This window comes from Pyxicephalus adspersus, chromosome 11 (genome assembly GCF_032062135.1).
Source record: "Pyxicephalus adspersus chromosome 11, UCB_Pads_2.0, whole genome shotgun sequence".
In the NCBI taxonomy this organism is placed as follows: Eukaryota; Metazoa; Chordata; class Amphibia; order Anura; family Pyxicephalidae; genus Pyxicephalus; species Pyxicephalus adspersus.
In genome coordinates, this window is record NC_092868.1 from 168,330 (window position 1) to 180,489 (window position 12,160).

Consider the following 12,160-nt stretch of genomic DNA (forward strand, 5'->3'; position numbering starts at 1 on the left):
TGACCAATGCTTTGTACAGGATTATGTCTCCATCTCTGCAGTCTATTCCTCTTTTATTACAAGAAAGTACTTTACTAGCTTTAGATATTGCAGCTTGGCATTGCATGCTGTTATTAAGTCTATGATCTACCAGAACCCCCAGATCCGTCTCCAATTCTGACTCCCCAAATGTATTCCCCCTAGACAGTATGAAGCATGCATGTTGTTACCCCCAAGTACTTTACATTTCTCAATGTACATCTCTGAAAACACTGAGCCCTGTGGTACACTACTAATAATAATTGCCAACCTTCATTTTCCCAGCTGTTTCCCAATCATATCACTTCTGAGCCATTGTGACTTATTTAAGGCAGTGACGTTGCTATTGTGAATTTGGACTTCTGCCATTTTCATGTACACAGAGCTAAGTGTTTAGTGACTCTGCCTTGTCTTTATCCCCAGTTACAAACCCAGAGATATCCATTAACCTTCCTAGCGGTAACCCTGAGTGTGACTCGGGGTAGACAAAACTTGCTGAAAGCGGTAACCCCGAGTCACACTGGGGGTAGGTTAGTAAATACAGCGCTTACCTGATCCGCTGGCGTCCCGCGTTGTCCATCGCCGCGGTCTCCGACTTCTTCCTCCGGCATCTTCTGCACACGATGAGTCACGGGCGGAGTTCCCGCTGACATCCGTGAGTGTGTACGTTGCCGGTGGAGCGGGAAATTAAAAATCAATTTGTATTGCATTTAATACAAAATATCTGTAGTACTGTGTACAGGTACATTGTTTATAAGAAGATTTATTTTACAGTATAATATAATAGTATCAGTATAATAAAAAATATATATTTTAATTAATTCAATTTAATATTTTGACATGATTTTGTGTTTAAAACGTTATGATACTCATACTCTTATATTATACTGTAAAATAAATTTTCATGAAAAACAATGTACACTTTTAGACATAAAACGGGAAAGAAATGAAGCGCTATGGAGGTTAAGGGGCCTACGTGCTGAGATGGGATCTTTTTGCTATTAATATTACATATATATTACTTATTTATATATATTCTCAATAGCTGATCCGTTACTTTCCGTCTGCCATGGTGGGTGCCTGACCAGCATGCTTTGTGTAATAGTAGCACATTGGCTGTCCTAACACAATTGGCCAGTAAAGAATGAACAAAGCGCTGAGCCGCGTGCATGGCCTGACACAAAGATTATTCCGCTGACCGCAGGAGATAAGAGCGGCAGAATGAAGAGAGCGCTATGTTCAGCGCATCCTCCGGCACTCCATGCCAAGTTTCTGCCTATCATTGGCTTAATTCCACCGGCGACAATGCGTGTTGACTTTCATTTAAATCATAAGAAGAATCCCGAGTGGAGATGGAATTAGAACCTCCCCTTGTTAATTAAGACGTCCTCATTTCACACTCGCTGGGGAATGTTATCACGATGGCAGCAGACGAGACGCACTGAAGTTCATTTATCAGGAAATACTAACAGTCAGGAATTTGGCGATGAAAGAGGCCAGGTATTGGGCTGATCACAATCTCATCACACGGACCTTCCCATCACGAAGTGAAGAGCTTTATGAAAGCTTTTAATTAGTTTTCTTTTTTTAATGTTAAACTTCAGAATAAAACATGAAAAGAGTCTTTGATGCAGTTTCCTGTGTCCACCTGCTGAGCTATTGCTGGAATTGTCTATAGATGTCTCCTGATTGGTGGATGAATGTATATTGTCCATGTATAAAAATGGAGGGATTACCCGGCCATTACTGATCGGCACCCAATCCCATGAATCCCATAAATCAGTTATGGATGAGCACTGACACTGATTGGCTGAGCTCGTTCTTCATTTTAGGTCTTTATGGCGGAACCCACTGACGGGAATGCCAATAATCACAAATATGAAGACATTCACATCTCTCACAACAATTCACAGCACAGAACTCCGACCCATCAAAGATTTGACATCCATTGACTATGTGACTTGTCACGTTCCAAAAAGTTCTGGTCATTGAGGAACTTTTTTTGTTTCATTTTGTTTTGAACAATTGTTGGAATTTCACCAGAAAATACAACTTTTATCCCCACCGTGATAATAATTATTCTTTACTCTCTTTCCTCCCGTTTCTTTCCAGCCTTATTTCTGTTAAAGTGGAACTGACACCGTCAGTGGTATTAGACCGCTTTTTCCCGTCCATCCTGCCGATAGACCCGTTTACATTTCACACATTTTTGGTCCCCCAAGGAATTGCCTTCATCCACGCAAAGCCTTTCCTTATGGTGGTCCTTGGGGTTAGTTCTGCACGAGGTTGCAATGCCAACGCCAAGAATTCTTTTTGTCCGGACGGCACTGATATGTCTGTTTAGGAGTTCTGAATAAATATGAGATTATTTTGGCCTGCAGCAATTATTGACATTGCCAAATGTAATCTTCCCAACTCTCCTCAACTCCAATTAGCCCCGGAGAGCGTCTGGCCCGACTTATTGTCACCTGTGAAATATGTGAATGGAATGAGTTTTGTGAGTCTAATAACAATATTGCAGGAATATAGAGTTACTTTCACATGTGCTAATTCCGATGGTCTCAGGTGAGATGTCCTCCATATTCCTCGCGTGTGTTCACAGACTGCTATAATGGTATATGGGAATACTCCAGATACAAAAACATTTCTTGATTTATTGGAAGAAGATGAACAGAAAAGAGTGAATGATTTAACCTTAAGGAGTTTGATTGTGGGGATCCTTATCTCATCCAATTCACACTTCCCCGGAATTCCCCATCCTCTGGCTTCTAGAATGAGCCCACAGAAATCCACAAATTCATTTCTTTTAAAGGATAAAACGCCAATGGATGTTTTGCTCTGAAAATAGCAATTAATGTATTAGAGAGTTCATCCTGGCCCCCTGGGGTGGCCCCGTCCTTCCTGAATCCCCCTAATATAGCAGATTGTCTGACTAATTCAGCAGTGGGGGACAAGGACAATTTAGGGAATTGCAGCAGCTGTATACCAGACCATGTCCCGCCAGCTCAATGTTTATGAATGCTACCTGCTGCGTCCAGCTCATTTCATTTCCACAACACGACACTTAGCGCAATGCTGATACTTAGAAAGAAGCATATCATTATTATACAAGGATCTGCTGAGCGGTCTGGACGGCTTTAATCTCCTAGAAATACAAAGTCACACTGTATGGGCCCTCCATGCAGGATCCATGTACACTGCACAGAAATATGGGACAGCATGTCTGGCAATTAATAAAAAGGGGTCCTCCAGGCACACGTGGTTCTCATAACCATCTTCAGTACCTTCCCCCATTGTCTTCCACATAATGCCCCATTGACCCTCAGCTGCTCAGCTCTGCAAACCTTCCTTGTAGAGTAACAACTGACAGCTCATCCCCATGCCTCCTCCTGGGGGGACCTGCCTGCACCAAAGCCAAGAATCCTCGGCAAGTGAATATTCCTTTAGAAATTGTACAATTGCACAAGTACAAAGAACCCCATACAGGTACAGAGCACCCCATACAGGTAAAACACCGTATACATGCAAAGAGCTTCCCATACAGGTACAGGTCACCCTATACAGGTACAGAGCACCCCTACAGGTAGAACACTCCATACAGGTAAAAAGCTCTCCATACAGGTACAGAGCTCTCTATACATGTAGAACACCCCATACAGGTACAGAGCTCCCCATACAGGTGGAACACTTCATACAGGTACAGAGCTCCCCATACAGGTACAGGTCACCCAATACAGGTAAAACATTGTATACATGCAAAGAGCTTCCCATACAGGTACAGGTCACCCTATACAGGTACAGAGCTCTCCATACAGGTAAAACACCATATAGGTACAGGGCTCTCCATACAGGTAAAACACCATATACATGCAAAGAGCTTCCCATACAGGTACAGGTCACCCTATACTGGTACAGAGCACCCCTACAGGTAGAACACTCCATACAGGTAAAGAGCTCTCCATACAGGTACAGAAAACCCCATACAGGTACAGAGCTCCCCTACAGGTAAAACACCCTATACAGGCAAAGAGCTTCCCATACAGGTAGAACACGCCATACAGGTACAGAGCTCCCCATACAGGTACAAAGCTCCCCATACAGGTGGAACACTTCATACAGGTACAGACCTCCCCATACAGGTACAGGTCACCCTATACAGGTACAGAGTTCCCCATACAGTCAGAGCTCTCCATATGGGTACAGAGCACCCCTACAGGTAGAACACCCCATACAGGTACAGAGCTCTCTATACAGGTACAGAGCACCCCATACAGGTACAGAGCTCGCCATAAAGTTGGAACACCTCATACAGGCAAAGAGCTCCCCATACAGGTGGAACTCCCCATACAGGTAGACACCCCATACAGGTACAGAGCTCCCCATACAGGTAGAACACCCCATACAGGTACAGAGCTCCCCATACAGTCAGAGCACATTGTTACAGATGTTGGCTGTGTGTGTTTGGCACAAAAATGGCTACAGCACAGCTGTCAGCGACGCACAGGAAGTTATATTCGAATGGATTCCTTCTGCATTCTTTATTTTAGGGGCCCAACTGCATCTACTGGCGGAAATTACTTTATTTAAATTCTGGTTAGAAATCATTGTGAGTGTGAAAGTGGAACAATACAAAATGTGGAAGTTTCCGGAGAAAGCGAGACTTTAATCACATTGCATATGAATATACAATGACATGCGGTCATGCATGGTAGCCCACACGTATTGTAGTGCAGTCAGAGAATCGCCAGCTCTGCAACCCCCCAGGACATTTACCATCATGGTGTCTGGAAGATTGAAGCTTTAGTCAGCTACTTCCCCATAAACCCATTCATCAAAAACTAGAAGGGGAACAAGTCCCACATGAACTGACTCAACATGACTTCCAGGTGGAAGCACAGCTATGATCATTCATTTCAGGCCATGTTCTCCACACTTCCAGGTGGAAGCAAGCTGGGAACATTCATATCAGGCAATGGTAAGGTGATGGAAAATTACGCTATAGTAGGGAGATAGGACATTGTGTAATGTTGGGGTGATGGGACAATGTGCTATGTTGGGGTGATGGGACATTGTGTAATGTTGGGGTGCTGGGACATTGTGCTATGTTGGGGTGATGGGACAATGTGCTATGTTGGGGTGACAGGACATTGTGCTATGTTGGGGTGACGGGACATTGTGTAATGTTGGGGTGATGAGATATTGTGTAAGGTTGGGGTGATGGGATATTGTGTAATGTTAGGGTGCTGGAACATTGTGCTATGTTGGGGTGATGGGACATTGTTCTATGTTGGGGTGACTGGACAATGTGCTATGTTGGGGTGAGTTGGGGTGACGGGACATTGTGCTATGTTGGGGTGACGGGACAATGTGCTATGTTGGGGTGACGGGACATTGTGCTATGTTGGGGTGACGGGACATTGTGCTATGTTGGGGTGACGGGACATTGTGCTATGTTGGGGTGACGGGACATTGTGTAATACTTTCCATTCTTTATTGCAGTGGGATTCAATCAATGAGATGGACGAGTTTTTTACCCCCATACACACATACCAAGTTTGTAACGTAATGACCCCCAACCAGAACAATTGGCTGCGAACAAACTGGGTACAGAGGGACGGTGCCCGACGGGTGTATGCAGAGATCAAGTTCACCCTACGAGATTGTAACAGCATGCCAGGGGTGCTGGGCACGTGTAAGGAGACGTTTAATCTCTACTATATGGAGAGCGACCGGGATCTGGGCACAAGCACACGGGAAAGCCAATTCATGAAGATCGACACCATCGCTGCTGACGAGAGTTTCACCAGTGTGGATCTGGGAGTCCGGAGGCTGAAGCTCAATACCGAAGTGCGTGGTGTGGGGCCCCTGAGCCGGCGGGGCTTTTATTTGGCATTTCAGGACATTGGGGCGTGTATTGCCATGGTGTCAGTGCGGGTCTACTATAAGAAATGCCCCTCCATGGTCAGGAACCTGGCCGCCTTCTCTGAGGCTGTGACTGGCGCTGATTCATCTTCTCTGGTAGAGGTGCAAGGTGAATGTGTGGGACACTCAGAAGAGAGAGACACCCCAAAAATGTACTGCAGTGCGGAGGGCGAGTGGCTTGTACCCATTGGGAAGTGCGTGTGTAGCGCAGGATTCGAGGAACGCAGCGATTCCTGTGTAGGTAAGAAATTCTTTATTAGTCTCACAGATAGAAATATCCGAAGGTTCATACAATCTCCATACAATATCCATACAATCTCCATAGAATGATCATACAATGTCCATACAATCTCCATACAATGATCATACAATGTCCATACAATGTCCATACAATGATTGGGGTTATTCTGTCCTTGGGATAATGTGATGGGCTCGGTTGTAGGGTTGGGGTTTTTTCTTGGGTGGTGATTGGGGGTATGATGGGGTTATTGTGGGATAACAGTGAGACGGTTTGTTGGGGGGTCCTGATGATTGATAATAGGGGGCCTGGACAGATGTGTTGGATTGGTGGAGCAGATATCTTCCAGATTTCCTGATTGGCCGATTCCCCCCCAATCCTTATTTCTGAGCTATAACCTTGCTGATGGCAAATTAAGGGAAACAACCAATTTGCTTAATATGTTCATTGGCCTTCCAGCTAAATGAGCTCATTAGGTTCGGCTTTAATTACTTTGGATTCAGTTTAATTACTTAGCCATGGGAACGCCTCAGAGTAAGAAGCAATTTCCCAACGCGTTGTATTCCAACTTATTAAACTCTCCAAGGCTGGCAGGAGACACTTTCATCAGTGAAGCTGAGTGATCCAGCAATCCTGGAATGGAGTTCCTAAAGTCCTTTGCTAGCAAATGTTTTGAATCCTGGACCAGATCCATTCCAGGTTTTCTGGATCTCCCTGCTTAACTTATGGAAGTATATCCTATCCAGCCTTGGAGAGCTTTAATAAACCTTTTCATCGAATATTTCAGATCCTCTACAACCCTCTTCAATCTTTGTCCTGGGGGTATCGCCATTTATGTTTCAATATCTCTGATCACTTGCAACCTTTCACTTATATTCTGTTATCTTTGCTTCATTCCAGCCTTCCATCTATGGCCTGATATCTAAGCTGGTATAGTGCTGACATATTATGCAGCGCTGTACAAAGTTCATAGTCATGTCACTATGTGTCCATCACAGGAGCTGACAATCTAATGCCCCTACCATATGTCATTCCCACAGTCTATGGACAATAACTCTAAGTGTATGTTTTAGGAACAGTTATTCATCTGGGGGGGGATGTATTGATGTGACTTTGTAATCCTCATTATTGTCAGTTTCATCTGTTGCTGCAATGTTTTTGTGCCTGGTCTGTAATGCCAGTTTGGGTGTAATGATTAGTGTAGAATTATTTCTATATCACAATCAACCCACTACATACCTGTAATTCCTGACAAAGCTCCATCAAATCTTATGAAATGTCCGCATTGCTCCTTGATTGATATTATCATCTTGTATTTGTATATCACCAACATATTCTGTAGTGCTGTACAATCTAATATCCGTACCGTAGTCATAGTCATTGCATGAATACTGGAATGTGATTGGAACATGGAATTGCAGCTATCATATTCTACATAATAATATTTTATTCAGTTCTCTTTGAGATTTACACAAAGGCTGATTCCATCATTGGGACTTTGCTTCTCCTTCTATAAGCTGCGGCATTTGTGGATTGGAGTAATATTCATTTTCATTGTGTTTGTGTTATCACAGCGTGTGACCTGAGCTATTACAAGGCCTCCCCGGGGGACCAGCTATGTTCCAAGTGTCCCCCCTTCAGTCACTCCGACACCTTGGCTGCCCAGATCTGTGACTGTGACCCCAACTATTACCGGGCAATGAGTGACTCCCCCATTTCTGCCTGTACACGTGAGTGAAATGATGTATTATGATCCCCTCTTCCATTACTCATCTCTCCCCGTGTATTATCCCTATATAAGTTTCCATGTCTCCGCCATCTTTTCTTGTTCTCCATTAATTCTTCTTACTTTTCACTCCATCAGTTGATTATTTTTCCTCTGTTTTCTTAGGTCCTCCTTCGTCCCCAGTCAATCTCATCTCCAGTGTAAATGGCACCACAGTAACCTTGGAGTGGAATCCACCACGGGACACAGGTGGGCGCAGAGACGTCACATACAACGTTATTTGTCGTCGATGTGCCTGGGACGCGGGGCAGTGTGAACCCTGCGGGGGAGGTGTGCGATATACCCCTCAACAGATGGGCCTAGCAAAGACCTCCCTTATTGTAGCCAACCTCCAGGCCCACATGAACTATACCTTCTGGGTGGAGGCCGTCAATGGAGTATCCGACTTCAGCCTCGAGCAACGGATGTTCAACACTGTGAATATAACGACTAACCAGGCAGGTGAGAGACCGGATGAGCTGTGATATATTAATATAGATAAACATATCAATTCATATGATATACTAATATAAACATACATATACATACATGTTATACTAATATAGACATACATATACATACATGTTATACTAATATAGACATATATACATGTTATACTAATATAGACATACATATATAAGCAGTGACTCCGATGTTTTCACACGCTACACTTGTCAGCTCCTTCTCAGGTTGTCACCATTGGTAAAGAGAAGACTTCCCAGAACAGCGTTACACTTGTATGGCGGGAGCCCGAGCAGCCCAATGGAATTATCCTGGAATATGAGATCAAATACTTTGAAAAGGTGATCAGTGTCATTCTAATGTCTGAGTGTGAAATCCTATTTAGTTATTTATTTATCTCCCATTCTAGAAATCTCTAAACTGCTTTCTACTTAATATACATTATCCTGAGTTCAATTGCTGCGCAAAACATTTTACAGTATTACATCGCTTCTTTATATTACTGAATTCTGGTCATACAGATGGAGAGTGACATGTTGTGTGTGTCATGTGTGTGTCATGTATGACCTCAAGGGTCCGTGTTCTTCTCGGCTTGCAGGACAAGGAGATGCAGAGTTATTCCACCCTGAAGGCAAAGGAAACCAAGGCTGTAGTGAGCGGCCTCAAACCTTCCACCCACTATGTCTTCCAGGTTAGGGCCCGAACCTCGGCTGGCTGGGGAAGGTTTAGCCAAACTGTAGAGATCGAGACTGCTAAAGCAAGTACGTTTCCCAGCGTCTGCAATGGCCAATCGATGTGTTGTGATAAAATGTTTATTCCTCATTTTCTGCACTTTATATTTCCCAGGACATTGGCCCTTTATCCCCATATATCGGGCCCTCTCTGTGCTAGTTCTAATATTTTACTAAACCCGCATTCGTTAGCTCTTAGTAATACGTTAAATATTTCCCTGATTGCTCAATAAATCTGTCAGCAGGATATCACCCAATTTATTTATTTTATTTAAGTAAACTCAGTGAAATATCCTTGAAAGGAAACCTTAATATATTATTATTTTATTTCTCATTTATTTGTTCCATTTGCATATTCTCTTTGTATTGTTCTTGTATGACAGCTGCCCTGCGATATGACACCATGACCATCGTATGGATCTGTCTGACGCTGATAACGGGTTTGGTTATTCTACTAACTTTCCTAATCTGTAAGAAAAGGTGAGTCTCAGAATTCCTCACCATGATGTCACCTGTGCCCCGGGTTCTACCCCTTGTCCTCAATGTACTTGTATGTCCTTAGGCATTGTGGCTACAGCAAAGCCTTCCAGGACTCCGATGAGGAGAAGATGCATTATCAGAATGGACAATGTAAGTGGAGGGCCAGCTAGTTATCAATAATCAATAATCAATACTTGCCCTTTAATTCTTTTATGTTTACAATAGTGACCTTCACAGAACCCAAACTCTACGTGGACCCTCACACATATGAAGACCCCTGCCAGGCTGTCCGTGAATTTGCTCGGGAGATTGAAGCCTCCAGAATAAAGATTGAGAAGATAATTGGCTCTGGTAAGTTGGACTTCTTACCGACTTATGTTATTCCGTATGTTATATACATGTAAAGGCAAGAGCTGCAAACCGAATCCCCTTTTCTCCTGTTAATCAATGACTGAAATCCAAAAATACCCGTCATCTTGTTTCCACCCTTGTCTTATCTTCTAGGGGAGTTTGGAGAAGTCTGTTATGGTCGTCTAAAGCTCCCAGGAAAGCGTGAAATCCCGGTGGCCATCAAGACATTAAAAGTTGGTTACAACGAGAAGCAGCGACGAGACTTCTTGAGTGAAGCCAGCATCATGGCCCAATTCGACCACCCCAATGTTATTCACCTGGAAGGCGTAGTGACCCGAAGTAAGTTCCTGTACACAGTCCCACGCATTGCAGGTCACAATCACAGAATGATTTACATAATATCTTGCTCCGCTTTATACATTTGCAGGTAAGTTAACGATGATCGTGACAGAGTACATGGAGAATGGCTCCCTGGATACATTCCTCAGGGTAAGATAATCCACTGCAGGAAACTCTGGATGACATCTGGAAGATCCACCAGAATAATTCCTGGAAGATCCACCAGAAGAGGCTCTGAAAATATTTCCTACTGAATGCATGAAATAATGACGTTTATCCAATTCATTGATTCCATGTTATAAAGATGCCCATAGTATGTATGTATCACAATTGGGAAACAATGAATAGGATGGTGGTAAGATTATTTTACATGGCTCTGATAAGTCAAAGTTCCAGAATTAGCAGAGCTTGTTTCTGTTTTTTAGAGCCGGGATGGACAGTTTACCATAATTCAGCTAGTTGGCATGTTAAGGGGAATCGCTTCTGGAATGAAATATCTTTCTGATTTGGGATTTGTCCATCGGGATCTGGCTGCTCGCAACATACTGGTCAATAGCAACTTGGTTTGTAAAGTGTCCGACTTCGGTCTCTCCCGGATTTTGGAGGATGACCCCGAAGCTGCCTACACCACCACAGTAAGTGTTGATTACAAAATAAAAATTTCACAGAAACAGAAATTGAATGAATATCAATTTACCACAATCTGAAAAAAAAAATATTTTCTCAGGGTGGTAAAATTCCCATCCGGTGGACTGCACCAGAAGCCATCACCTACCGCAAATTCTCTTCTGCTAGTGATGTGTGGAGTTATGGGATTGTGATGTGGGAAGTCCTAGCTTATGGCGAGAGACCATACTGGAATATGACAAACCGAGATGTGGGTAATATTTTATATTTGGATTTCCTAGTCAGCCTATAGTGTGGGAGAAAGGGGTGACCGATGCTTAATCCATACACCTACAGCTAACCGTACATTTCCTATTGTCATTATTATTCCCAATGAAAGATAATACATGTATTAGGCACCCATTGGCTGCAAAGTATTCCCATAAATACATTCAGTGTATTGCCCATAAATACTCACATAACCTGTACACCCTATACTGAGTATAAGGGGGTACCAAGAGCCGGCTGGGGAAAAGCAGAAAAACCAAATCCCCATTGAGCAGCAAACATAAAGAAGAATTTTTCTATTATGTAATATTATATTTTATACCTTAGGTGATAAATTCAGTTGAAGAAGGGTATCGTCTCCCTGCACCAATGGGTTGTCCCACAGCCTTACACCAACTCATGCTGGACTGCTGGCAAAGAGATCGCAATGAACGTCCCAGATTCTCCCTGATTGTCAGCATTCTGGACAAACTCATCCGCAATCCAGAGCACCTAAAACTGAGCGCTACCGTCAACCGGTATGAACTGTGTCCTGCAATACCCCTTACCCCGCAATGAAAGCTTTTATTTACCACTTGTGACTGTAAAGTGCTTTTTGGCATGAGAACATGAATTACGCAGCTCAACAAAACAAAAAATTCACTTGCCAAGGATTTTCCAATATATTTAGTGTATTTCAGGTCTGCTGAATCCAGAAATGGCCTCGGTTTCATTGGATTGGCTCTAGTTCTTGTAATACAGGAAATGTTACACAGCATATTATTATCAATCTTTATTTACACCGATGTTTTACATTTTATATAATAAATGTAGCATTAATTTCATGAAAATTTCATTCGCCTTTTTTTTTTACAGAAAAATATGTTCTTCAAGAAGAAGTTGTGTAAATGACCCCAATGTATTTTGCTACATTTGTGGTGAATATTCTCAGCAAAAACAGAGAAGAAACATTACAGAATT

The 12,160-nt window shown here is 43.0% G+C and overlaps 1 protein-coding gene across 2 annotated transcripts in view; it reads left to right on the forward strand.

The window, feature by feature from the left end:
• The window catches only part of EPHA8 (EPH receptor A8), a 27,360-nt gene that overhangs the window by 11,863 nt on the left and 3,337 nt on the right, over nt 1-12,160 (forward strand). Inside the window, exons 3-15 of one of the 2 annotated variants that reach the window (XM_072426232.1) lie at nt 5,518-6,181; nt 7,753-7,908; nt 8,070-8,405; nt 8,622-8,746; nt 9,004-9,166; nt 9,520-9,616; nt 9,699-9,766; nt 9,842-9,967; nt 10,121-10,306; nt 10,395-10,456; nt 10,732-10,941; nt 11,034-11,183; nt 11,528-11,718. In XM_072426232.1, the coding sequence (XP_072282333.1) occupies nt 5,518-6,181; nt 7,753-7,908; nt 8,070-8,405; nt 8,622-8,746; nt 9,004-9,166; nt 9,520-9,616; nt 9,699-9,766; nt 9,842-9,967; nt 10,121-10,306; nt 10,395-10,456; nt 10,732-10,941; nt 11,034-11,183; nt 11,528-11,718 (2,534 nt within the window). Of the gene's footprint in view, nt 1-4,775; nt 4,994-5,517; nt 6,182-7,752; nt 7,909-8,069; nt 8,406-8,621; nt 8,747-9,003; nt 9,167-9,519; nt 9,617-9,698; nt 9,767-9,841; nt 9,968-10,120; nt 10,307-10,394; nt 10,942-11,033; nt 11,184-11,527; nt 11,719-12,160 lie in introns of those variants that run through there. The other variant, XM_072426231.1, reaches the window with a different exon arrangement.